Source organism: Pelecanus crispus, chromosome 10, assembly GCF_030463565.1.
Source record: "Pelecanus crispus isolate bPelCri1 chromosome 10, bPelCri1.pri, whole genome shotgun sequence".
Classification (NCBI taxonomy): Eukaryota; Metazoa; Chordata; class Aves; order Pelecaniformes; family Pelecanidae; genus Pelecanus; species Pelecanus crispus.
This window is the reverse complement of record NC_134652.1, coordinates 37213191-37241113: the sequence shown is the minus strand read 5'-3', so window position 1 is coordinate 37241113 and position 27923 is coordinate 37213191. Positions and strand designations below refer to the sequence as shown.

The window sequence follows — 27923 nt, the reverse complement described above, 5'->3', positions numbered from 1 at the left end:
AGTCATACTGATGTGTTAAGAATAGATTTAATACCTGTCCTTCGATCTTTGCTAGAAATGGCCTCAGATCCAGAATGTTTTGCTGAAGTAGTAGCCACCAAACAAAAAAAAAAAAAGTGAATAAAGGAAATCTATGTATCTGAAACTTCTGTATCGCCTCAGAAAGCCTCTGTCAGTGAACAGCGCCCAGCGTAACACGTTCTTATCAGGGAAAAAATTTGATTCTCAGGCTGAGATTCACCCATAAGCAGTTGGGAGCAAAAGGCGCATCCGGTTTTACCTCATACTGCTGCACTGGGATCAGAAGAGGGGCCGCGCTTGTAGCAGCTGTGGAAATAAACGACGGGCTTATTAATCTTAAACCGTATTTAACAGGCCATTTACCGTTAGGCCCCTCGTGGCGCGGGCCCCGCCCCCCCCCCCCAACAGAGGCGGGAAGAGCCGCGCGCCACTTCGCGCCTTCAGCCCCTTCCCGCCCGCGGCACCTCCCATTGGCTGCGCGAGCTCGCGGCCCGCCAGTGGCCGAGCTGGGAGGGGCGAGGGGCGGGGCCTCTCCGGGGGCGGGCGGGGAAGGCGGCCGGGCCGCGCCTGCGCCCTGGCGGGGCGGCGGGGTCTTGGGTGCGGGGCGGCGGGGTCCGCGTTCACCTCCCTGCGCCGGGGCGCCGGGCCGCGGAGCTGAGGCGGGGCGAGCCGTGCCGTGCGCGGCAGGGGAGCTGCTCATGGCGGAGAGGTAGCGGCGGGAAGGAGGAGTGGGCGGGGACGGCTGCGAGCGCGGCAGGGTTTGAAATTTATAAGCGGGGCCCGCGCTCCCGTTCCCCCGCCTGGCGCCTCTCTCGGCCCGTCCGGCTCCTGAGGGCCGCTGGAGCGGGGACGGGGCGGCACAGGCCTTCACCGGGCTGGGCAGAGGTAGGAAGCGCTCGGGGCTGCCTGGAAGAATCGGTGAGAGGAACCCGCCGGCGCCTAGCGAGTACCTGGTTTAGTCGAGTCTGCCCTTGGCTGGTTTAGCAGGCATCGCTGGGTGTCAGGAGAGCGGCTGGCCTGAGCGCTCTGTCTGAAATGGCCATGGGCCGGATGAAAACCGAACCGGCAGTATCAGTTTTCTAACTATCTTCATGTTGAGGTTAAGGGAGGGAAAAAGTTAGCTCTCTGTGTTCGGTGTGCTCGCGTGGTTGTGGGAATTCTTACATGCTTTACAGTATTCAAAGAGATACAAGCTTTCTCATAAGCACAGCGTTGAAGAACAGTTATAATTAACTTCTAAATGAATATATGGACACCAAAAGGAAGCACTACTGGCAATAAATAGCAACCTACCTAACATTTATGTCTCCTTCCTTATCTCTCGTATGTCCAAATGCTTGTTTTTCACCCCGTCACCCAAAGAGACAATGTAGAAACATTACTAGAGAGAAGATTTCCTATGTTCTACCTGTATAGAACTGAAAACCCCACACTAAATATGTATAAAAATTGAAAAGGGTTAGACTTGGGTTTATACTTGAAGCTTTCCCTCTTCTTGTATATGGGCTGGCTATTTTCTTTTCAAATAGTGTTATGTCTTTGTGATGAATTGTTACTTCAGTTTTCAGAAGAAAGTGACTGATTCCCCTGACACGATACTTAAGAATGGGTTGAACAACAGATACCGTGTGTTGGAAGTCAGCGTGATACAGAGAAATGGAAGTGACCCTGAGAAACACTTGACAATTACAGCATCTCAGTCGCTGGAAGACACAGAACTGTGCATTCTTAGGAATGGCTGGTAATCCATACAGAAATGCAGATGTCTGGGAAGAGGATGAAATACTGTATTATTAAGTCACTTTTCTTTGTGTTAGCTTTGAGATGAGTTTCACTCTCTTAAAAGCGATAAGAAATCCTGAAACAACCTTTATCTAGTGTAATATTGTCAGTATATTAGTGTAACGGATATTCATCTTGAGAGAACTTGTCATGTAACTTGTGTTAAGTAGATGCTGCTACCTTAAAGTTTTAATTTGTCTTTGTGCTAACAAACAGCAAGGCAGTAAGCTCTAAGCAGGGTATTTTGTTTAAGTGTTGTCTTGCCACAATTAGAATTGTTCTTATAAATGATGTACTCTCATTGTACGTATAAATGTGCAAAGGTATGTCTGTAAAACACAAGGATTTATACAGTCTGTTAAAATCACCTTAGCTTGAGCTCTACTGCAAAGGTTTTTTTCAAGTGTGAATCTGTGAGGATTCTAATTTAGGTGTTTGTGCATGGTATGTTACAGAAGACCAGCTTAGCCTTTTGAAATATATGGGCGTGTGTGCGCTGTTTGGCACTACTTTCCATTTTCCTTGCAAGCCTGAAAAGAAGTCTAAGACTCCATTTCTTGGAATATAAAAGCCCTTGAACCCTGAAACTTCTGAAAATATTTTTAGGTTTTTCTGAGTTTCTGAAACGAGTAGAATTGTTAAGTAAAAAGGTACATCTCATGTAATGAAAAAGTGTAGTATGCCAGCATAAAACATAATGATACTAAAATGGCTTAATATGTGGATCTGGAATGACTTGAAGTGAACAGGATTCCCCTACATGATACTAAAATGGCTTAATATGTGGATCTGGAATGACTTGAAGTGAACAGGATTCCCCTACATGCAGGCTATCCTGTTGCATGATTCAATACTCAAAATTATTGAAGTTTTGTCAGTAAAAATTCCTTTATTCATTTTCAAAATTGATTTAGATCAACTTAAAAAAGCATCACAATTATCTCCTGTTTTGAAGTATGTTGAATGTGATACATTAATGTATAATTTCTAATAAGTGGTGTCGTTAGCTTGCAAATGGTTGTTCAAATGTATTACGTTACAGGGAGTCTGTTCCAGTTGTTCCAGGAGACATCGTTCATTTAGAAGGGGAGTGTAGCTCCGGTACCTGGATAATAAATGAACACTCTGGATACCTAGTTCTTTACCCAGATCTGCTGCTTTCTGGCACTACAATATCAAATAGTATTCGATGTATGAGACGAGCAGTGCTGAGTGAAAGGTTTAGGGTAAGTGTTAATTCTAGAGCATCAAGCATATCAGTGGGTTACTGTTTCATTGAGACTAGTGGTTTAGCTCTGTTAAAACTGGATGAGATGCTGTATTGCAAAATGTCATTATTAGCTATTCATACTGTGTACAACACAGAATAATTTAGAATGGAAACTGTCTCTGGCTGAGCTACTTGTGTTTTTTGAGAATTTTAGCTAAAATAATCCTCTATTATTAATTAATGGGACAAAGAAATGGTCTTCCCACTTAAAATGCTGGCAACTTCTTTGATAATCTCTTGCCACATTTTGCGTGGATATGAATCCTTTGTGAGGGATGTGCCTCTTGTTTGCCCATATGAAAACATAACCACACTTGGCCAAGTTAAAAGCCTCTGCAAAAGCAGCCCATTTAGTTAAGAGTTTCTTAATACCCTACGAGAAGCAGGCTTTAACTCAAGATCAAGCTGGAATATATGTGTACTGTAATTGGGCTTTGTGTGTGTTAACTCTGGAATCTGAATCTTGCTGTTGGAACTTGGGAGGAGGAAAGGTTTCTTGTGGTAGTGCCCTCGCTGATACGTGGATTCAGCTGAGAAAAACTTCCAGACATGGTGGGAGTATAAATCCAAATGGGGAAGGGAACTGGAATGGAGTGGTAAACAGCCACTGGGAGCCTGTAACTGAAACGAGAAATCTAAGTACAGGGTGAGATGGTGTCAGGCCTTCATTAAAGGAGTAATAGGAATAAACTAATCATTTGGGAGTCCCGAATGTAGGATAACACCATCCTCCAGTTGTGAGTGGAACCCATGAGTGCCAGGTCTGTAAAAGATATCAGTAAGTACTTAAAAACTGTACTGACTGGAATTCCAGTTGTTTGGTGGTGGCTTATGCAGAGGTCATAACTTACTACCACTTTCAGTTCTTATGAGTCTACAGAGCCTAGTCCTGGTGATGGTTAGATGGGTTTCTGAGCCATTCTGGTGATATTTGGAATAATTTTGTGTGGGCTGGTAAAACACAGGAAACTGCTTTGTGCAAAAAATAGTATCTGTAAGATTGTAGAGGTAAGTATTGGCATTAGGAAATACTGCTCTTAATACTGCCCACAGGCAAAACTTGCTCAAAATTCATTTTAATCTGTGCATTTGTTTCTCACCTGTCAATCATATAGGGATTGTGTCCTAGCATTATCAGGGTTGGGATAAAAATGAGAGATAAAGCAATAGGAGAGACACGTTTCAATTTGGCTGTTTTCACAGTCAGGTCTGAATAAGTATTAATAAGTGAGGTGAAAACTAGTGATCTTGCAATTAAGCAAGTGCAGTCCATCATGTGCAGCAAGTAAAGACCAGAATTTTTATAGAAAAGCGGGCATAAATCTTCATGTATATGTATGTTATATAACATCTGTTGCAGGGCTCTGAGTCTGGTTCACGCCAAACACTCATTGGTACAATTCTTCACGAAATCTTCCAACAATCGGTAACAAATAACTTGGCACAAGAAAAAGTTGAAGAACTAGCAAATAAAATTGTATATGGACAAAAGTATCTCAAAGAAATGTAAGTAGCATTGCAGGTATCTTTTTATGTTTGGAAGACATTTGAACTAGCAGATAAATTTTTACTTTAAAAAATGTAGCACCAATATCGGGGGAATATTCTGCCAAATGACCTTGCTTAATGAAACTTGGGTATCTTCTAGTAAAAATATTTCCCTGTTTCATAATGTAATTTAATTTGCCTGCCCTGCTGAGCTACTTCTATAGATCTGAATTGTGCTTCTGGAGTAACTGTAGCTGTGGGTTTTTTTTTTCTTTCAGACCAAGCAGGTTGGACTGTTTGTGCCTGTGACATTAGATTTCCAGGCATCTCCCAAAGCTGAGTTAAATGTGACAAGCATAATTCCTTTTGATCCTCGGGAGATGAACTAGAAACTTGTGACTGACCAAGCATTGAGATGTCTGATACTTTCATATTCTTTACCAGGTTACTTAATGGCTCAGTTGTTAGAGGACCTTTAACTTATTTTCTCTGCAAAGCTGATAGAAATGCTAGCATAATAAATAGTCTTCATATTTCCATCAGAAAATGGCAAGGTGAATGGCTGTCAGTTTTAAGATTTTACTGCAGACTTGATTAAAATAAAATTCAAGTCACGTAAAAAACCTATTACATCTAGAATATTACAAGTTGTATGTTGGGCAATGTCAGTATCTGTTAGCTCCAGATGAGTTGGAAGTTAAAATTGTGACAAGATTTATTACTCTAGTTCTGTTATGAAGGTGGATATTTTAAATTGTGACTGCTAAGATTACCTAAAGGCTTTTGTGTCACTCTGGGCCTCTGTGTTTGAAACTGTTGATTTGTAATTCCTCTTTGCATATGTAGGCTACTGTTTGTTGGGATTGAAAAGTAAGTTACATAAAAGTCTGCTGGCTGTGGTCATTTGCAGTTGTATGAACCTTTTGGTATAAAACCCACTTGTATTTCTCTGTTGCTGTAGAATAATGACATTATTTCCAGTGAATGCCAGCACTGAATTAATGCCACATGATTAGGTTCTGTTTAATGAGACCTCTGCTTTCTTCTGTATTTGTAACTGTAGCAACTGAAGAGGATCATGATTCCTTTCCAATTAAAATGGTCTGAAGCCTGTAAAAATGTATATGAAGAACAAGTAGCAGATCAGTGTATTCAGACAAAAAGCAAATGGTCTTTTTCAAATTTTTGTTAATGTTTTCAATTTTGCATAAAGCATAGCAGTAGGCATTTTTAAATGCATGAGTCTGGTACTCCTTTCTTGCAATATGTTTATTAGTTTTGTTTCATCACATCTACCATGTTGATGCTTCCTTTGTGCTACACCTGTCATTTCAAAAGTTACATCAGAAATGAACATAGTGCATTCTGTCTCTTGTAATGGATGTTCAGTTACAGTTTTATGAAGTAATCGAGTTGAACCTTAATGAATCTGTAACTATCTACAATTTATAGATGTTTATTCAAACTTGACAGTTATTTCCATTCATCTTGTTATTACTTGAGGCAAAATCTTGTTAGTACCAGCAGCAAATCTAACATTTCTGTCTCCTTAATGTGCGTGGCTTTATTTTTTAGGTATCACTTAAATCTGAAACAAACAGAAATAATGCAGGAAGTGGAAGAATATTTACCATCGTTTTTTAAATGGGTGGAAGAATTTGTGCACAATCCAGCTAACCAAAATAAAATGCAACTAAAACTGTAAGAAGCCAGAATTAAAAGTCAAACCCGTTCTAAGTTGTATATCTTGTTTGGTTCACTTTTAATTTTTAGAACAGTACTTTTTATGCAAAACTGTTCAGTGATACGGAGTTAATTCATGGCCTTGCTGCCAAAATAGCTAATCTTAAGAGCTGCATGTTTAGCTGGGGAAGATGTTAAGACTGAGGGTGAACTGACATAAAAATCTTACTGGTCTTCAAATCCTTGTAAACAGTGTGGTTCAAAGTAGAAATTTTAGTAATTAGAAAAGCAGGCATGTTTGATCTACTGACTAAGCTAGAAGTTACTGTAAATATGTGCAAGACTACAAATTGGAATGTGAAACTATTAATCAAATGTAATTCTTCACTAAGTTTATCAGTGAAATGGTGATTTTACTCAACTGCTGCTGAGCTCTTGTCTATGGCTTCTTGCTGTTAACGGTAATAACCATAGGGTGTTTAAAGTTTCAGTGAAATGGCAGGTCTGAGTAAAATCTGTATGCTACTTTCAAGTGTATATCATCAAACTTTTTGAAGAAACAAAACGTTTTAGTGTGTGGTTATTTGGAAAAGACTAAAAACTATTAAAAAAAGTTTAAGATTCTTTAACTTTGAAATGTAGATGAATAGCAAAACTACATGACAATGTACCATTTACAGTAACTTTCTGATATGCTTCCTCTGTTAATGAGAAGATAGTTTGTGTTAGACTCGATGCATTTTATTTCTAAAGTTAGTGCCTAAAGAGTGCCTATAATGCAAAAATATTAAATATTTAATTACAACACGTTTTAATATTTTACTATTAAGAATTAACAGCAATTGTAACTTCTGACTTAATTTTCTTCCTAGGTCAAGTGGTGAAAAACCAGAAGATTTCTCTTCTAAGGTAGAGATTGTAGATATCTTGGACGTTGAAGAGAGCGTCTGGTCTCCCAGGTTTGGGCTGAAGGGAAAGATTGATGTAACAGCCAGGGTGAAAATCCATCGCCAGTCTGGAGTACAGTCTAGGATAATGCCGTTAGAGCTCAAGTCTGGCAAGGAGTCTAACTCCATAGAGCACAGAAGTCAGGTACAAAAAACCAAATGTCTGATTTCACTATTAGTGGCTATGTGTACTTTTTTTATTTTATTAGATGATCTATCTTGTCTTATGAATGTGAAACACTTTGTATATGGTATAATTTAGATTTATGGATGGCAGATCCTGGCATGCCCAAAGCTGCTGATACAAAGTGAAAGTGAACTGAGAAGTATATACATTTACTACGTTCATACACATTTATAGTTTTTATCCTGAAATAGCTGTTCTTTAGTCTCTACTTACTACATTCAAGTATTAGGCCGAGGCAAACTACTTCAGGTGTCATCCATTTTTCCAGATAGCTGGCCTGATCTAAGGTAGTAGCCTTGTATAAGCTTTTGTTAAGGAAGATGCCTTTTAATTGAAATCCTTGGTTAGGTGCTTGCTATTTATTGCTTCTAGGTTACTTGTGATAGTAATGGCTGCTTAACCATATAAATTACAGAAAACCTAAATACAGCTTATAGTGTATTTTGGTGTTAATACATTGTAACAAGTTTATAATGTTTGCAGGTTATTCTGTATACATTGTTGAATTTAGAACGGAGAGTAGATCCTGAAGCTGGATTTCTTCTTTATCTTAAAACTGGTACTATGTACCCTGTTTCTGGAGCTCGCATGGACCGAAGAGGTAACGTTCTTCCCCTTCCCCAGAAACCATAATTTGCTTAATTAAAATGAAACATTTTAGTAATAAGTTATAAGGTCTACTTTCATGAACATATCTGTACTTAGAGATTTGTCACTTGTTATGATGTTACTAATGCCAATAAGCTGATGTTAAAAACTTAATTGTTTTATTAATACTCCACTACGACTTTGCTATATGAATACTCACTTCTTAGCTGACTAAAAAGTTGATGGCTAGTTACTTTCGAGTTAGAAATTATTACAAACAAACCCCAAAACATCAGCTTAGTTTGTTGTTCTCTTGACAGAGTTAATGAAGTTAAGAAACCATGTGGCCTTCTACTTAACACACAGTACACATAAACCTGCCGTGGGAAGACAGCAATCACAGCTTGCTGCTTTGCCTCCTGTGATTGATGACAGTCAAGCCTGTAAATATTGCTCCCAAATACACAACTGCTTTCTATACAGCAGGTAAAAAAAAAAAGTTTGACTTGTGTTTTTAAATAAGTTTGAGTAATTGTAGCTTTTGATATTGTGATTTCATTTTTGCGGTTGAGAGTTTCTTATTTCTTTATTGAGGACTCTTGCACCCAAAAGAATGTTCCATAGACCCCACTGCAATTTTTGTGATGCAAGTCCCTGATCTCACAGAGACTTAATATGTTTGCTCAGGTACACTTTCTGCAAGACAAAATCCGAGATAAGTCTCAACAAAATACTTGATGACGATAACAGATTTCTGTTATATCTAAGTTAAAAATTATGACTTTAAAAAGCTATATTCTTGCAGCTCTTTGAAATGGGCAGTCTTTCGAGGCTGAATTATGGCTGGACAACAACTCTTTCACTTTGGCTCTGTAGAAGATTGTTTCCCTGTAGGGTGTCACACCAGTAATGATACATTGATGATATTCTGCTGAAATGTTATTGCATCTCCTTTTAGAAATCGTGAGCAAATATTTGATAAATTTTCACATAAAGTTATTGAACTGTTTTAAAAACCTTTAAGTTCTAGTCTTGTCTTTATGCTGCATAAAAAACAAAAGCAAAATTGTATACTGACAAGACCAAATGAGAATGCATTAGAACAGGAGAGCTTTTGGGGTGATCTTGGTGTAAATGTAATGCCTGATTGTTTTTAAAATTGTAGGGGTAAAAGTGTATGTTGAGGGAACTGGCTTTGTAGGCATACATGATATGTTTTTGTAAACTAGTTTTTGTGAAATATTACTTCTAATATTCAGTTGTCACAGCAGCAGGGTTATTACTAACTGGGTAGCTATTCACTTCTGAACTTTTTTCTCTTTCGTTGCATTTTGTATACGTGATTAGGTATAATGTCTATTGATACTTGAGTTTTTGAGATAAATTGACTTGAAGTCTGCTTGTGTATTAACTATTAAATCCCCTTCACTTAGCTAAATCTCAATATAGTAGTCATATGTTACAAGAAAAGGAATAAAAGATCAACTATCTAAATGTATACAGTTCTGTCCTTGAAATGTCTTTAATTGGTCTTTGTCTAACTTATTGTCCTTAATAATTCAAAATCATAGAGATGGCAAAGTTACTAATATGAGATTGTTCATATGAACAAAGGATACAGATTTAACTTTATTTTGGTGATGATAGATTAATCTATCTGATACGTTACAGTATATATTTAGATTGGCATTATGTACATATAGACTTGCAAGAAAAAAAGATGCACGTTGACTCTTGACTGTGTTTGGTCCTCCCTCTAGAGCTGTAGAACAAAAGATGGCCAGCGTGTCTTTTCCTCCTGCTATGGTACCCATTATTGAAAGAGAGACCAAGCACCTGAAACCCTCCCACTTAGAGTATTTCAGCCTGTGGTATCTAATGCTAACCTTGGAGCTGCAAAGTGGAGAGCGTAAAAAGGGATATAAAAATATATGGATGATACCTTCTTTGGAAAGGTGAGATGCAATTTCTAACCTGGTACAAATGATGCTTCCTTGAGTAACTGGAAATGAGGCGCTGTCAACTTGTGTTTTCAATACAAGGGAAACTAGGTGTCTTCTAGTCCTTGTAGAAATATTCAAATATGCTATTGGCATAGGTAGGTTTTTGTGAGGTGTGACCTAATGGAGACATTAGCCTACTAGATTTAATTGGGTTTGTATTTGCAATATGTTATCTGTTTTTTTTGTTAAGTCACACGTAGGAAGCAGCAAACTGCAGCCTCAGTCTTCAGAAGCAAACGTGGGATAATTCTGTTTCATTTGTGTCTCTGGGGGCTGAGGCTGGGTGCTGACTGTGAGCCCAGCTCATTGCACTGGTTTCCTGAGGGTTTACTGGGCAAAGAAAGATGCGCTTTGGACCATACTTCTAGGTTTGGCTATGAACATGGATAAAAGCAGACTAAAGGCTTCTGTTGGCTGAAGGAGCGTGTTGTTATACATCACCTAGTCCAGCAGCTGTGGAAGAAACAGTCGGTGGTTTGCCTGTTTCAAGAAATCTGTATAAGTGAAATGTAGCCGAGTTGTTTTAAGTGAAACAAGCAAATCCACAAGCAAATATGGAACATCTTGGTGAAGTGGATCCATACATTTCAGTATTTGTTTAACAGGAAATTATAGATAACTTTAGCCTAAATATCAGAGTCTGTTCTTGGATGTGACTCTTTAATCTTCCTGGTTCCTGCTGTGTGTGTCTGGGTTGGTTTTTTTTGTTGTTTTGGGGATTTTTTGTTTGTGTTTTGTGTTTTGGTGGTTGGGTGTGGGTGGTGTGGTTTTTGGTGTTTTTTTTTTTACTTATGGTTTGGGGTTTTTTTAACATTTCTTTTACTGAGAGGATGTTAATATTAAAATAGATTTCTTTTTCTAATATCTTCTTCACAGAGAGAAGGCTGGAGATTGTGTTGGAAACATGATCAGAATTGGTCAAGTGCAGGAAATTTCCGAGGGACAGTATCTACATTTTTTCCAACGTCAAAACAGTGCCATACCTGCAACAAACCTATTGGTTGGTGATAGAGTGGTTGTGAGTGGAGAGGAGAATGGTTTACTTGGTTTGGCTACTGGCTATGTTAGAGAAGTCAGTGTGACAAAAGTCTCCTGTTTGTTGGGCAGGTAATAGAACAAAAGGAAAAAATATCTGTTTGAAGACACTGTGATACTGGCTTCAGGAAGGGTACTTTTAGGTGGCCAAAAAGCTCTGATATGGTCTGACTTTTCTTGCTGAGCTTGGGGAATTACCCTTTGGAAATTCTTGTATCTTGATTGAAAATGTCAATACTTGGTCAGTGTATATGCCTGTCTATTTAACTAGGCTGTTTGGACAAAAGTATGCTTGCAAACTCCATTTACTTATGTCTCCAACATGAGACTATATGGATACTGTGATTACTATGTTCATCGTAACTTTCATTATTCAGACTATATTGCCTTTAAATTGGGCTCTGATCGTGTTTTATTTAGATCAGTTAGTGTGTTTCTTCAGCTATTGCTTCACATTAACACTTAGTAATAAGTCCTTAATCATCAATGTGCTGCTTGTAAATAGAATTATTTTGTCCATGTTACTGTCATCCTTCAGGAATTTGTCAAAGCTCCCCAAGAACACCGTATTCAGGTTGGATCACGAAGAAGGAGATTTTGGTATAGAAGTCCCCTTTGAAAACCTTTCTAAATTGATGAAAGATTCCCCAGTCAGGTATGAAAAATCAAATTAATCTCACACTTTCAATATTTTCAGATGAAGTTTCTCAAGTGGTAACTCCTGATTCTTGGTTTTTTTTATCCACAGCGAGAGGCTTCGCAACTTAATAATTGACTTCCACAAACCATGTTTTATTCAGCATTTGAGCGCTGTCCTTCCTCCAGAAGCAAAGGAAACTGTTGCAAATATTTTAAAGGGTACAAAGTGGCTTTCCCCAAAGTCCTCTCTTTAGTAGTGTGTCTCTATAGCTGAAGCATTTGTCACACTAAATATGAGGGTGTTTTCCTACTTTGGGGTCTAGCGATAGTTTGTGACTTAAAATTTAAAACCAAGTTCTTACCTTGCGTGTCTTCCTGTGATGAAATGAGTCATGAACTAGTTGGAAGACATGACCAGATATCTGATTAGAACTTTATTTTACTTCTGTTAGTTGCCGCAGCTTGCAGTTTCAAACAGAGCACTACATGACTACCTCTCTGACCTTTACAAAAGGAGGGAACAGGGAGCAGGGAAGGCTCTTGGGGTAGAGGAAGCAGACTTTGAGGGAGTGGAAGGAGATGGGCTTTTGTGTGAGCATTCATCTGTATAATCACTCTTGCTGACTGTTGGCTACTCTATAGCGTGTGATGCTTTCTGGCACGCTTTATTTTTTTTAAACAAAATTTGTTTAGGTATTTGGCAGTGTCTCATTCAGTGAAAATACTTCATTGTTCTCTGACAGAATTGTCTGAATTCTCAGAGCAAATAGAACTTTTTATAAAAACTCAGTCTGAAGACTGAAAGATGTGCCTTGTTGCTCTGAGGACTACAAATAAGAGTTTTGCCCAGCTTCCTGGAAAACTGCTGAAAGGATAGAAAATGAGAGGAAGGCAATTATTCTGAAACTCAAGAATGACTGATTAAGAAGTACTGGAAGATGTGGAGAACAGTGTCTTCCCATACTTGCAAACTATATATTTTCTTTACAGAAAGGCACCGAGAAACCTAGAAGTTTGGGGGTTTTTTTGCTTGAGCTTTGCCTAGTCCAAATAGCTGGAATGTGCTGCCTATTTGCATCAGGCTGGGGAAAACCAGCTCTGACATAACGTTTCTTCTAATCCAAGATGATGCTATATGTGCGGTTTGTTTCCCTTTGCTGTGAGCCATGTGTTTGAATGTGAAAGTGGGTGTGATAAAACAGAAATGCCCACACAAGATAACATATGGAGGTGGTCATTTAGGGATATTAGAAAAAAGTCACAAAAGGTGTAAGAATAAACTGTCTTCAGTGATTTATTTCTAGGATTGTAGTGCAGACCCTGTACTACTTGTCTGTGTATTATGTTTGATATCATTACTTCATTAGAACCTACAGACTTACTCTGCTCAATTCTTTAAGGGCTTTAGTGTAGAAAGAAACTATAGTTTTGTTTTATTAACTTGAGCAATTATTACAATGATTATCAAGTATCGACATTTAATTTTTATTTTTCTTCTTTAAAGGTCTGAATAAGCCTCAGAAACAGGCAATGAAACAAGTACTACTTTCAAAAGACTACACTCTTATTGTGGGTATGCCTGGAACAGGAAAAACTACTACGATATGTGCTCTAGTAAGATCATGTACCTTGACGTTTAATTTTTCTTGGTGAGATTTGGAGGAGAGCATTAAACAAACTGTGTTTAAAGCATACCGTCCAAAATTAATTGTCACAAATTAGTCTACTGGTATCTGCATAATTTCAAAGAAGAAAACACATTTCTTTTTACTTAAGAACTTACATGTGGTAGAACTAAAAGTGTATTTTGTGGAGTAGGATTCTCTTTTGCTTGTGTAGGAATTTATGTGGGAGGGAGGAGACAAGTGTGATATTTAATCACTTCTGTGACACTTTAATGTTAAAATTCTTTGGGCCCAAATGTCAGCAAGGCCTCAAATCCTGAGTTACAGCTCAAAAAAAGGACTCCTGGGGGAAGCCAGTAACCTGTCCATTGTAAATTGTATAAACCCGCGGTGCTGAAGCTGTGTGCAGCCTGGTAACCATCTCCTCTAGTTGGTGGTTCTCTTCCCCAGGAGTGGATTGTAGGACATCCTGGAATCGGGCTGTGGGCTGAGTTGTTCTTGAAATAGCAGTGTCATCTTATTTCCAGTTGTCATCAGCTGGTGAGGATGGGGAGGCTGGAGAACAAGCAGCTGCTGCTATTATCAGATCAGCTCATTCTGCTGAACCTGTTGTGGCTAAATTGTCATGGAGACCAGTGTGTGTGGGAATGGGCTGCATGAGTTGTTCTTATAGTGGGCATCTTCAGAGTGCAGTTCCTTCTTTTCAGCACGGATGTTCTTAGCTCTCGCTGTTTGCAGCATGCATAGTAAGTGCTGTTTATGAGAACCATCAGGTCTGTTGCCCATATTACTTTTGACAATAGCTAACTGGCAGATCTGGCCAGAAAAACTGATATAAATGAAGTTGTGCTTGTTACTGACTTCCTCTGAAACTTCTTGGGGTTTTCTTACCCAGTCAAACATGGGATTGCTGATTCTTGTATGTAAACTAGTAATTTTTTTTTCTTTTCTTTCCCTTTGCCACTCATTAGGTGAGAATTCTTTCTGCTTGTGGCTTCAGTGTTCTTCTGACTAGTTTTACACACACTGCTGTAGACAATATCCTGCTAAAGCTAGCCAAATTCAAAGTTGGTTTCTTGCGCTTGGGGCGAGCTCAGAAAGTTCATCCAGATATACGGAAATTTACAGAAGAAGAAATTTGCAGGTCCAAATCAATCAAATCTGTAACGGATTTGGAAGAGGTCTATAACAGTCAGGTGAGAAAAGTGTTTTTGCTAGCCCTGCAAAATATTAAGGATAATTACAATTAGTATACTGGTTGTTCAGACGCTGCAGAGAAGGAACTCATCCCAGGGGTGTTCCTGGCGTGAGAAATCTGAGCTGTAAAAGATACTCAATTTCTGCATCATATCAATTTCTTTACAGCCAGTAATGACCAATATTAATGGTCTGAAAGTTGAAAATAATTTTTTATGTCTACATAAAATGACTTATAAGTAATAATTCCCAAAGACCCCAGTGCTTTTATCGGAGATGTTGTGTTGGATTGTTTACATATATATCCTCTCCTAAAGTGTGGTTCCTTGATAGATTTATCCACTAAATCTACCACCAGGGGGTGGTGATTAACCGCTGCAACCTCCTCTATCTTTATTCACATATTGTTCCTGTTTGTCCCTTTTTCCCTCCCACTTGCGCTAGTTGTGCCATTTGTACGATCAGAGGATGGGGAGAGGGAAGAGTGGCGTGCTGTGGAGCTGATCTGGTCAAATGCTAATTTTTGATTGAAAGATTAGTGCTGCCTGTGTGAATGTTAATGCAAAGGACTGTAATGGGAGCTGGGTAAACTGGATCAGCGGCAGCTTTAAATTAAATGCATTGAAAGAACAAAGCTCCATGGTAGCTGGAGTAAATGCCAACATTGCAAAAGCCACCATTTACTTTTTTGTTGATGGGCATTGCAGGGAAGTGATTGAAGTCATGAAGGAAGCGACTTAACGTTTTGTATTTTAGTCATTTCAGATTGCAGTGGAAGCACAGATGTGGGAAGAACTGTGCTGCTGGTTTTTAATCTTTTTGGAATTAAAAAACCAAAACATGTAATTTTCTAAGGCAGTCACTTCTGCACACTCCATGAATTGTATATGCATAGAACCTGGTATCTGAACACATGGCAGGAGTGAGTTATTTACTACGGTCTGTTCTAAAGCTAATTTTTGTTTGTCATTTGCAATTGATGCAAGAATATGTGAGGCCAGTATGTATGCAAGGTGTGCTGGTCTGATTTCAAGTATTAATAATTTGATTTATTTTATCTTACATTTTAGTTTAGCTTAACGGGAAATACTATTTTTTCTCTTAACCTGGAAAATGTAGTGCATAAGGATATAAGATGTATCTTATCCTTAAAGTGTGTCTCAATTTTCAGCCAGTGGTAGCAACGTCTTGCATGGGAGTAAATCACCCCATCTTTGTTCAGAAGCAATTTGATTTCTGTATAGTTGATGAAGCTTCCCAAATAAGCCAGCTCATCTGTCTGGGCCCGCTATTCTGCTCCAAAAGGTTTGTGCTGGTAGGGGATCATCAGCAGCTGCCTCCGCTTGTACTGAATGCAGAAGCAAGGTAAGATAAAATGCTGCTGGACAAGTATTAGTAACATGAATTCTGGGAAGGCTCTTGCAATATTTTGCCTGACACATTTTTGGGTTGGTTTGTTTGTTTTGTAACAGAGATCTCGGCATGAGTGAAAGCTTATTTAAAAGGCTGGAACAAAACCAAAATGCTGTTGTCCAATTAACTGTGCAATACAGAATGAATAGGTATTTTAAACTTTTATTTATTACATTAAGGCTTTTAATGTGGGATTGAAACTGCAAATTTGATGCCTTTTCTTGTTTTTTAAATCTTTAGTAAAATTATGTCACTGAGTAACATGTTGGTGTATGAAGGCAAACTGGAATGTGGCTCGGAGAAGGTGTCAAATGCCACTGTTAACTTGCCCAACCTAAAAAAATTGAAACTGGAGCTTGCAGATGCTTCAAAAACATGGTTGAAAGAAGTGCTTGATCCAGACACACCTGTGTGTTTTCTGAACACAGAGAAGGTAAAGTTCCTTATGTTCTTCTTCCAAAATTGTATTTTTGATGCAAGTTCTCAATACAGTCAACACATAGAACTTCATACAGCTTAGGTAGGGTAAAATACGTAGCTTTAAAAAACGGTTTTCTAGTTCTATGTAAAATGTGCAATGTGCAAAAATGTTGTAGTTAGCTGATCAGTTGGGGTGGTACAGCTACTGCTGGAAACATTCAGCTGCTAAGAGCAGCTGAAAAGTTTAATTCAGATAACATTTCAGAAAATATTGAATGTACTATAAACTGTTCTCATGTACAGAATGTGGCTTGAAGCATGTAGCCATATTGGATGCATTTGCAACCGTAGAATGACCTCATTTCCAGCAGCTGAGGGTCAGTGGTGCCTAAGCTGTGTGCCAGTGGCAGGAATAATTGTAATTCTCCACTGAATTTTGCAGACATTCTATACACTGAAGTGTGAGGGAGGAGTAAGTTGGTTTAGGTGTGTCCTTCCATAGAGACTCAAATTTTTGCCAGAAAAATAAAACTTTAGAATGGGTAAGAATTATGCAATGAAACTGACTTCTAGGTAAAATGAAGAAGTTTAAATGCGTGTGGAAAAAGATTGGTACGTATTTGTGATTTGTAGTACTTGGTGTCACTGTAGTTAGTGACTGGCTTATGAAGATTTGAGTCTGTCTTGCTCTCTAACAGGTTTTATGTTGGTTCCTATTAATGCTGTGTTTGCATTAATTGTATACAAATAGTTGTATACAATTGATGATCTTTTATGCTGACCCTGGAAAGAACTCCCCAATCTTCCTGTGCTCTCCAGGACATTCTACAGGATTTTTTTTTTTTTTTTTTTAATAACAATTCTGATACAATCTCTTCAGTGGTTTAAAAAGGAACACAGTGTTTGCTTTAGCGACTTAGGGAAACTTCTAAAAATGCCTAAACTAAACAGGGGGGGGTCCTTTTCCAGGAATGCCTCAACAGCTGCTGTCGCTTTCACAGAAAAGCAGACAACAGGTCCCAGGGAAGGGGTTTGTTCCAATAGGAAACTGGCTGATACACTGTTCATCTATTAATCAGACTAGAACTGGTAATGTGAAAGCTAGAGTTTCTGTTCCATCTTATTTTTTTTTTTCCCTAGAAAGCCCATCTCGAGTGTAAGGCAGCTGTTTTGTTTGTAGAACCAGCAGGAAAGTTTCACTTTCCAAAATACTCTTGGTTTCGTTGAGCCATTAGGCTATAAAGTCATATCTCTTTTTCGACTTCCTGTCAAAACTCCACGTATTGTGGTAGTCATGGAAATAAAAAAAGGAGGGGGAAAAGAAACACCCAACCTCAAACCCCCCACCAAATAGAAAAACAAAACGAGCATTTATTTTGTTTTCTTTGACTTTATAGTGGTTTTTTTTCCCCCCTGTATACTGTTGTTCATAGTGTAACCTAGAAAAGCTTCTGAAGAAACATACTTGGGGGGTACAAAAGGGGAGAAAGGAGAGGAAAAAAATATCATATGACACCACCAGGAAGCTCGTATTTACTGTGCTTACTTTTTTTAAAAAAGAAGAAAAAAGCCTTTATTGTTTTCCTGTTTAATAATGTGACATGTTTGTGACAGTAATCAGAAATCTATTTGTTCCTTTTCTGCCAAACCCTGTGTCAGTCTGTACTTCCTCTGACAGGTTGGGTCTGAACGTTGAAAAATTATATCCTTGATTTTATGCCGGTCTTCTGAGTAATTCTAGGCTAAAATTGGTTTTGTTGGGGTTTTTTGGTGTACTATGCGAACATAATGATCATACATGCTTATGTTTATAAGCATGACCTAGCTTTTAGAACTTTTTTCCCCCTAAAATAGTTTTTGTATAGTTTTTGGCTACATTAATGCTAGTGTGGATAGAAACCAACTGTTTATTAAAACAGTGATTTCCTGCTTGAAGAAAACTCAAGTGCATGCAAGGTTATGGAGGCTTCTTAGGTGTGATGTTTTCAGAATAGTGAATTTAAAAAAAAAAAAAAAAGGCATAGCTATAACAGTATAGCTCTTAATTCAGTTGTGATATGACAGGTCATAACAGACTGCGTGCATGATGGCAGTGTAAAAAACAAGTTAGCTTACAGAAGGTATTAAGCTGTGTAGCTGTTGAGGCAAGCTATGGAGAAGCTGTTTTGTAAAAGGTGATGGAATCTTCTAATAAAGGAAAATATTGGATGCTTGTATAATCTATGTAACATACTGAAAACACCATGTCATGTAAAAGAAGCTTGGAGGACGTCTTGCAGAAAAACAGGATTCTTGCTGAAGTATGTAGTACCCTACTTAGGCAACACAATACAGACTACTTTTTTTTGCATGTGGCTGGAATCCTAAAATAAACTTGTGGGTGCAGTAGCCTCATATATATGGGATGCCTTGAGAAGACTGCTACATAGAGTTGCAGCAGTGTCGCATACGGGCTTGTCATTCTCTATTTTTTTTTGTTTATTTGTAGTGCTTTAGTGTGCTAGGCATCGAACATAGGTTATACTTAATGAATTACTCAGTTGAACTCCTGGATTTGTGAAGCTTTTGATGCATATTGTACACTGTCAGATTCTATACATGTGCAGTGGTATCTGCAAGCAGATACCACGTATCTGGAATACTCTTACAAATATTAACTAGTATTATTTTACCCACATGTTAAACACTACAGTAATCTCCAAATTCAGCCATTCAGATGATAATTAGGGTGGTTGTTCAGAGAAGTAAAACTAGTTGTAATAGGATTCTGAGTGTGTTGCTCCAAGTCAGACTGTACCATCTCCCATTTTAAGTGGCAATACTGTCATAAAAATTTAGAAGGAAAACCGAACAAAGTGGCATCTAAGAAAATGAAGTTGATGTATGTCACTAATATCAGAGGCAAAGAGTGGAATGGGTAAAGTAGTAAATGGCAGTAAATTACTAAGGTAGTAAATGGAATTCAGAGCTGGAAAGCAGCTTAGTGTATGCTCAGTTTTAGACTGTTTTTAAATAAAGAGGTTTGTTACTTGACCCCAGATGTTTAGCTGCATGCCAGTTTGCTAGAAGGATAATGTCAGGGACACGTTCATTGCTAATGATACTACTTAAACTTTAGAGACAGCAAGAGCTAAGCAGAGAGGAATAAATTATAAAAATGTGATACTGAAATGACAAGAGTTTACATTCTAAGCTTGTTTCTGGCTTTCTGGTCTCATTCATACATGATGCAGGGAAAAGGAGTTAATAGTTAAGAAACTGTAAATTCAGTGAATACTTCTTTTAATTTGGAAGTTAAATTTAATACTGCCATTTTGGATAACTTTTCCTGTAGTTTTAAATGTAGGATTTCAAATGTTTAAAAAAAAAAAAAAATCCTTTCTACCATGGAAATGGGGAAAACTCACTGTAAACACCATTGTATGGAAGCCTTAAAACAAAAGTCCCATGTAAAATATAGTTTGCTCTCTTACCTTGTCAGGCTGGGAAATCTCCCCCTCCACCCCCACCAAATTATATATGTTGTGTGAACTGTAAAGTCAGATGGTCAAGCTTTGGCAGTTCCTTAAGGTGACTTGCTAGCACTAGAAGCTCATTTCAGCAGATTGTTTCAACTTGTTTTGCAAATGCAGTATTCTGAAGTTACTTTACAGTATAGGCTCTTATACTCTGTAAAATTTAGCATTTAGCCTTATTTTTCCATTAAAACTGTTACTATGAAAACACGTATGATACGTTGAATTATGGATCAGAATATAGTATGCCATTGTAGACAGCAAAAGTAATTATCTTCCATTTATATTTTTAAAGGTCCCAGCACCAGAACATGCAGAAAAAGGTGGTGTAAGTAATGTGACAGAAGCTAAACTAGTGCTCTTCCTCACGTCATTATTTATTAAGGTATCTTCTACTTTATTACATTGTTCAGAGGGACAGCTTTATAGTTAATAATTTTTACATTGCTATGGTATAGTGACTATATGTATTGAGTTATTCTTTGAGGGATAACGTTAAGGATAAATTGAAGGTTGGCTGCATGTCCGTATAGTGAGGAGCCTGAGGTCTGCATTCAGTTCCCTGTCCCTTGCCTGGTTGGATTTGGGGTGCAAAAAAAGCTGGACGCCAAATTCTTTTAAGAGATGAGGACTTTCTTGTGAGGGAGGGGAGAGGATTTTCCTTTCTTCCTTATTTCATCCAGTCAACTTGAGGAGTGGTACAGACTAGGAGTTCCGAATGTTCACCTCGCAGTTTGAGGAAGAAAGAAAAATGAGGACTTCAAGGGTATCTGTGTCTGTGTTAGGTTACGACAAAGCTTGGGAGATTGTAGTAATTAATATTTTCTGTTTTCTTTAGTTAATGCCAGTTATACCTGGAGTTCCATTGACGAGTTAGTGTAGATACAATATCTTGCAGCACTGTTTTAAAAAAAAAAAAAAATCCTTGAGGGTCTTCTGACAGTAATGAGTATCCCAAGCTAACTGCAGTGACAATTTTTTTTTTCTTCTGTTTCTTCTTTGTTCAGGCTGGCTGTAAGCCTTCAGACATTGGCATTATATCACCATACAGACATCAATTAAAAACAATCACTGATTTGATCGCAAAATTGAAGGAGAACAGAGTGGAAGTCAACACAGTAGACAAATACCAAGGAAGAGACAAAAGTATCATAATTGTGTCTTTTGTTAGGAACAGTAATGATGAAAATGTAAGTTGGTCATATTAACTTTGTTTCACTCAATTTTAATAGATGCATTTTGAAAATGAGTGTTTTAACTATCTACATTAAATTCTGATGTTTAAGTGGGGAAAAATAAAAGCAAGTTATGTTTATTTAACAGCTTGGCACCCTCCTGAAGGACTGGCGACGTCTTAATGTTGCTATCACCAGAGCCAAGCACAAACTAATCATGGTGGGCTGTGTTCCATCCCTGTGCCGCTATCCTCCTCTAGAGAAGCTACTCTGCCATTTGCAGTCTGAGGCAATGATATCCTTTTTCTCCACGCTGTTTTGTGAAAGGGGAAAGGTGAGGTTGACTTACGGAGATTTGAGATAAGGATGGGAAGGTTATTTGATTATTTAGGTTGTACTTCTAACACTGGGCAACACAGTACAAAATGTGCTAATTAAATATGCCAAAAATATACTTGAGATCTGATATATTGATAAAATATTGATACAATATACTGATAATTGATGGATTTAGAATCTTCTCTGTCTTCAAAAGCAGAAAAAGGCCATGCTGATTTGCAAGTCAACTTTGACATAATTTCTTAATTTTGAGGCCTGAATTTTTAATGGTTAATGCTTTTGCTTTTTTTCTTTTTTTCTGTGATCATCCTAGGTTCTTGGCACCTTAGTGTCAGTGTGATTGTTTTCCTCAGAAGTACCATGCATTTAAACACATCTGGTGAGAGAAGGGTTCATGAATAATGTTGCTAGAATGGCAAATGGTGTAACTTTCAGATGACTTGTTAATTTTTTTTCTTTCTCTCTGGCACTGTACAGAGTTTGACCTACTTATGGCTGCTTCCATCTCCTATTTAAATAGGAAAGGCCTCATTAGCTGCTTTCTTTGCAAACACCAATACATATTCAAACAGAGTTTGTGTTTTTGTGAAAGCCATATGTTATCAAAACACTCGAGAAGTACTTCCTTAACTTGCTACATCTTCAATCTTCCAGCAGGGGCTCATGAAAGTATCCACAAGTGTAACGTTTTATGATTGTGAAGATGGAGACTTTCACAGGCATTCGTGTTGTTTTCTTCTGGTGCTGCTGAATGTAAATAACTCGGTGGTGGGGTATTAGTGCTGATGTGCATCGGTTAATCTGAATGAAGCCAAAACAGAAATCACATTCAATTATTTTAAAGGTTTCCTTCTGGTAAAATAACAAGACACATTTCTTTCTTTAAGCTGACTGTTAAGCTGGGCGTTTTAGTGCAGGTGTACTTGTAACAAACCAGAAATACGAAGTGTTATATTCCTACAGATACTGGATAGCGACTTCAATATTCACTCTTGTCTCCATAAGCAGTTATCTGCATAAGCGAATGGGGAAACATTTGAGGTGGGGACTAAACCAATGCTGCATGGAGTCATAGTTTTCTGGGCTGAGTTTGGTTTTAAGGACTCTAAAATGTAGTTTACATACAGTAACTCCATTTATTCGAATTCCTAATAAAGGTGCTGTGTTGTGCTGTTTGGAAAAAAATGAGGGAAAACTTCTTTCTCTTCTTCAGAGCCTCACATTCTTCTTTAAAGTGTACTTCTGCTTTTTAAAATACTAAAGTCTTTTATATTTATTAATCTGTCGTATGAAGATCTCTTCACGACTTCTAATCCCTTGATTTTGCATACATCTGGGAGAAATGTGATGTCGATTCACTTAATTCCCTTTTATGAGCTAATGTATTTAGCAGATAAAATCTGTTGAAGTGAAACGCTGCCCAGTTGAAGATCACGGTAGAACTCTGGTTTTGGTTTATCTGATATGTAGCCTTCAAAAAAATTCCCAAGAAACAAAACTAGAGCTGCACCTCGATGACTAAGAAGTTTACATGCTCAAGTTCTATTTTTTGTAAAGATGATGGCGTATGTACAGTACAAAATATCCTTTACTTGACAGATCTGTTTTAGTTTCTTTATGCTACCTCATAATCTAGACTATTGCTGAGAAGTTTCTTTCCAAGATCACTGGTAGAAACATCGATTCTTTTTTTTGATTCTTCAAAATCATTAGTATTTGTTTTCTCTTGGATCAATGTCACATAGTTGCGTGCATATAGTTGCAGACAAACTTCTAGATGTTAAATGTGGGCATTTTCACTCTTTTTTTTAAACTGCTCCCTAACTTTTGTAATGTTTGAAATAATAAAAATTTGATGTTGGTTTCGTTACAGTTGTTTTATACTTTGTTAATACTTTATATAAATAAAAATATTTTGAACAGTACAAAAATGATTTGGATGGTTGACAGGACATCTTTTTCAGGTGAAAATACATGCTGCTGCTTCAACTGTTATGTGCTCTGGGTCTTTCAAAAGATAAATAGGGTAAAATATACTCTTATTACTCTAGTGATTTCAGAATACCATATTCTTGTATAGAAAAGTTTTTCTCTCTATGTTTAGGAGCTACATGTACAAAAATCTTAAGATTTAGCTTATCTATTTTCTTACACCAAAGTGTGCTTATCCAGGAAATGATCTGCCTGCTATTAAAAACTTAATAAATAAATTAGAGGTATGGCCATCCCTCCACAAAGTTGCATGCAAAACAGGCACAAGAACAATCCTCTATTTTCTTCCCTACTTCTAAAATGCACCCTGTCTTGCTGCATGGTAAAAATTGGACTGGGCAGAGTTCTACAGATTAAATGATGTTTTAATCTGGTAGCCTCAAACACAATTGAGATGCGATTCTCTAAACCACTCTTGCATTCTAATGAACGTGTGTCTCTCTCTCAAAGGACTATCTTGTAAAAGTAAAAAGAATCCCTGTTTGCTGCCGTTTAAAACAGCTTTCTCAAAAGGAAATTGTTTTACGCCAGACTAGTAGGATCACAGCCTGACTATTAGGACTGTTCAATGTTTAAATGTAAAGGTTCCTTTTTTCTTTTAATAAGTGGGAATCGGGGCTGTGTTGTGTCCCTGTGCTGCCTGTGTCCGTCAGTCCTTCCTGGACACCCTTTTTCTCCATGCTGTTTTGTACATCGTCTCTGAACTGGGGTGAGGTGAAGCACGTTTTTGTTCTACACCTCGCTGGTTAGCCCTTCTTAAGAAGGGGAGAGGCAAGAGGATGATTTAGAATAATTACTAAAGCAAAGCAAACTGCAGTTTGCAACAATTAGGGCGCAGTAAGCATGAACGGAGATTCCCATCTCTCTATGACAAAAATGCTTGGTGTTAAACACCTCAGACGTCTGGCGCTATGGTGGTTTTGGGTTTTCCGGTGAGATTCAAAAATTTTTTTAAATTAAAAATAAAAAACTTGTAATTGACGTATCTGTGTTTTTTTGAAAATGCCAACTTTTATTGGCAACTTTTATTTAAGGTACTGAATTCAGAACTTTTTCTAGGTGTTTGAATTTAAGAACAGCATTTGTTCTGACACGTTATCCAGCTTTAGAGAATTATTATTTAGGACAAAAGTCAGGGCTTGAAGCTTTTAGTCATGACAGCGAGGGAGAACAGTCTGAAGTTCATGCTGCTTACCTTACCTTACCCTTTCCCCCCTTTCTTTTTTCCCCCCCCCTTTCTTTTTTTCCCCCCTCTTTCTTTTTTTCCCCCTTTCTTTCTTTCTTTTTTTCCCCCTTCTTTCTTTCTTTTTTCCCCCCTTCTTTCTTTCTTTTTTTCCCCCCTTCTTTCTTTCTTTTTTTCCCCCCTTCTTTCTTTCTTTTTTTCCCCCTTCTTTCTTTCTTTTTTTCCCCCCTTCTTTCTTTCTTTTTTTCCCCCTTCTTTCTTTTCCCCTTTTTTTCCCCTTCTTTCTTTTTTTTTCCCCCTTCTTTTTTTCCCCTTCTTTCTTTTTTTTCCCTTCTTTCTTCCCCCCCCTTTCCCCCCCCTTTCCCCCTTCTTTCTTTTTTTCCCCCTTCTTTCTTTTTTTCCCCCTTCTTTCTTTTTTTCCCCCTTCTTTCTTTTTTTCCCCCTTCTTTCTTTTTTTTCCCCTTCTTTCTTTTTTTTCCCCTTCTTTCTTCCCCCCCTTCCCCCCCCTTTTCCCCTTCTTTCTTTTTTTCCCTTCTTCTTTTTTTTCCCTTCTTCTTTTTTTTCCCTTCTTTCTTTTTTTTCCCTTCTTTCTTTTTTTTCCCTTCTTTCTTTTTTTTCCCTTCTTTCTTTTTTTTCCCTTCTTTCTTTTTTTTCCCTTCTTTCTTTTTTTTTCCCTTCTTTCTTCCCCCCCCTTTTCCCCCCCTTCCCCCCCCTTTTTCCCCCCTTATTTCTTTTCTTTTTCCCCCTTCTTTCTTTTCTTTTCCCCCCTTCTTTCTTTTCTTTTTCCCCCCTTCTTTCTTTTCTTTTTCCCCCCTTCTTTCTTTTCTTTTTCCCCCCTTCTTTCTTTTCTTTTTCCCCCCTTCTTTCTTTTCTTTTTCCCCCCTTCTTTCTTTTCTTTTTCCCCCCTTCTTTCTTTTCTTTTCCCCCCTTCTTTCTTTTCTTTTCCCCCCTTCTTTCTTTTCTTTTCCCCCCTTCTTTCTTTTCTTTTTCCCCCTTCTTTCTTTTCTTTTTCCCCCTTCTTTCTTTCCCCCTTTTCCCCCTTCTTTCTTTCCCCCTTTTCCCCCCCCGTGCGTTCAGGCTCCCTGAGCCGGGGGGGTGCCGCAGCCGCCCTTTTGGCCACCCGGCTCCCCCCTGCGCTGCCGCCGCGCCGCCCTCCAGCAGGGGCAGCCCTGGAGGTAAACCCCGCCTGTCGAGATGCGGTTATCGCGATAGGGAGGGCGGGGGGGGGCGTCCTCCCGCCGCCGGGGGCGCCGTTGGGCGGAGGGGCCGGGCCGGGCGCACGCCGCGGCGGGGCGGGCGGAGCCGCGGGGCCCTCAGGGAGCGGCGGCGGCGGCGGCGGCTCCTCCTCTCCAGCCATGGGTGAGCGGGGCCGGGGAGCGCGGCGGGGGCAGCGGCGGGGGCCTCAGGCGGCGGGGGCAGGGCTGCGCGGCGGCGGCGGCGGCCGCACAGGCAGAAAATGTCCGCCGCGGCGGGAGCGGGGCTGCGGGCGGCCTCGGGGGGCGGCTGCCCGGCGCCGGCCTGCGGCCCCGCCGCTGTCAGGGCCGAGGGGCTCCTCTGGCGCCGGGGGCAGCGGGGGCGGGGGCTGGTGCCGGCCCGCACGCCTTGGTGGGGCCGAACGCTGGTTTTCTGCTCGCTGTCGGCTGCGCCAGGGAGACCCTGCTCGGCCTGTGGCCGTAGGGACTACACGCTTGGGGTCTGCTGGTTGCTTTTTGGTTGGGTTTTTTTGGTTTTTTTTTTTGCTCATCCAGACCGGGAGAGGAATATCGTCTCCTGGGCCAAGCCCTGCTCGTCAGGCCCCGGCGAGGCTGGCGACATCAGTGCGGCCCGCAAGCAGCCCCTGCTGCAGGGTGAGGAGGATCCCTCCGGGGCCCTTCCTAGCTCGTTTTGCTCCACGTATGTGTGCTCTAGCCCGTGCAATCCCTGACCAGCGCTTACCAGAAAACGTGCCATGTGAAATTCTAAATCCTCATCTTTTTTTTTTTTTTTTAAGAAGTGGTGGAGATTGACTTACGGAGAGACGGTGGAGAAAAATAGGTATACGCAGGTCGACCACGCTTTAAATCAGCCCTAAACTGCCTTTCTGCCTCAGAAAGACCAGGCAAGAGGGCTGACAGAAGGACAGAAGGTGTGGCAGTCTGTCTGCGGGGAGGATCAGCCCCAAAAGTCACAATGAGGTCACCTGAAAAAGGAATTTGTAGATGCCTTTGGGGAAATAGACCTGAATATGTAGCGAGGGAGAGCTGTCCACCTGAAGGCTGCATTGAGCAAGGCTTTTTCTACGGTAACATTCGTATTTAGGACTGTCAATAGCAAAGCTAATAAAAAAGCAGGAAGCCTGAGGTGAGCTTTACCAAGAGAGACGCTGCTGTTGTTGCAAGCCTCCATCTCTTCCAGACAGGGGTACTGATGCTGCTCGTGCTGGGGCTGGTTCAGTCCCCGGCGGCTGAGCGAGCGGAAATCAAGAGACAAACTAGGGAGCTGCGACTCCTGACCGGGTACATTTTTGCCAGAGCGCTGTTACTAATTGTCTGCTGCCTCTTCTAACATCTCTTAGTGTTTGCTGTTGAAGTGCTGGCAAATCGAGAGACTGTAAAAGGAGGTTTGGAGGTTATTTCAGGTGCATCATCTCAGTCATTTTTTTTTTCTTTCCTAGAAAACTGAGGTAGGTTAGGTTGTATGGTAATAGGGTAATTTGGTATTTGACAGGCAGTTAGGAATACAGAAAATCAGAAAGTAATTTTCTACATTTCTAGTGTCCGATACCTAAATAACTGAAGCTGTGGTATGCAAGAAATGAGACAAGTCATTTCACTGCTGTTTGAGGAACCGAGAAAGTAGCCATCTGTTACAATGATTCGTTTTTTTTGTTTTGGGTTTTAGTGTATACAGTTCTTTATGCTTTCTGATGTGCAGTTACCTCTGTGTGATAGGTTAGATACCAATACTCAATTTTGTAGAGGAAGAGGCTTGTATTTTTTCTCAGACGCATCTATATAGATATTTTGATATCTGTGTCTTAGTGTCTTAAAAAAAAATGATCTGCGTTCTTCACCCGTTTGTTTTTTACTTCATTTGTTAGATTTAATTGCAGAAGATGGTAAATGATCAACTTTTGTCGCCCCTTTCCAAGTCACTTTGATCACGGTGAATAAACAGAGGGTTGCTTTGTCTCTCTCTCAGTTTGGCAAAATAGAGGGTGTTTGAATGTTTGAACTGCTTTATTACAAATGAAAATAAACTAAGAATCTCCTGAACACTCTGGTTTCAGTAGCAGGAGCTCTAAGAGGAGGAACCTTGTCTGTTCTCTCAGATTAAGATGATTTAAAAAACCTATGGGCTTCTACTGACTAGATTTAATCCCCAAATGTATATATGTAGTGTACATTTTGTAAAGTTTACCAAAAACATTTTTAAGTTAAAG

General features: G+C 39.3%; 1 protein-coding gene across 1 annotated transcript; it reads left to right on the top strand.

The window, feature by feature from the left end:
• Window positions 1-719: 719 nt before the first annotated feature.
• DNA2 (DNA replication helicase/nuclease 2) lies at window positions 720-22022 on the top strand. Its single transcript, XM_075717764.1, has 21 exons — window positions 720-730; window positions 1583-1762; window positions 2846-3029; window positions 4434-4579; window positions 6137-6262; window positions 7117-7336; window positions 7862-7979; window positions 8287-8452; window positions 9727-9921; window positions 10846-11076; window positions 11543-11659; window positions 11753-11862; window positions 13148-13257; window positions 14240-14464; window positions 15637-15830; window positions 15938-16027; window positions 16119-16311; window positions 20109-20198; window positions 20821-21003; window positions 21137-21283; window positions 21966-22022. Exons 1-21 carry the CDS (start codon window positions 720-722, stop codon window positions 22020-22022), a joined length of 3093 nt encoding a protein of 1030 aa, XP_075573879.1.
• Window positions 22023-27923: the final 5901 nt, after the last annotated feature.

Coding starts and splice junctions, on each gene's coding strand:
- DNA2 (XM_075717764.1), top strand. Junction 4,580..6,136: donor CAAAAGTATCTCAAAGAAAT/GTAAGTAGCATT, acceptor TTTATTTTTTAG/GTATCACTTAAATCTGAAAC. Junction 11,077..11,542: donor GTCTCCTGTTTGTTGGGCAG/GTAATAGAACAA, acceptor GTCATCCTTCAG/GAATTTGTCAAAGCTCCCCA.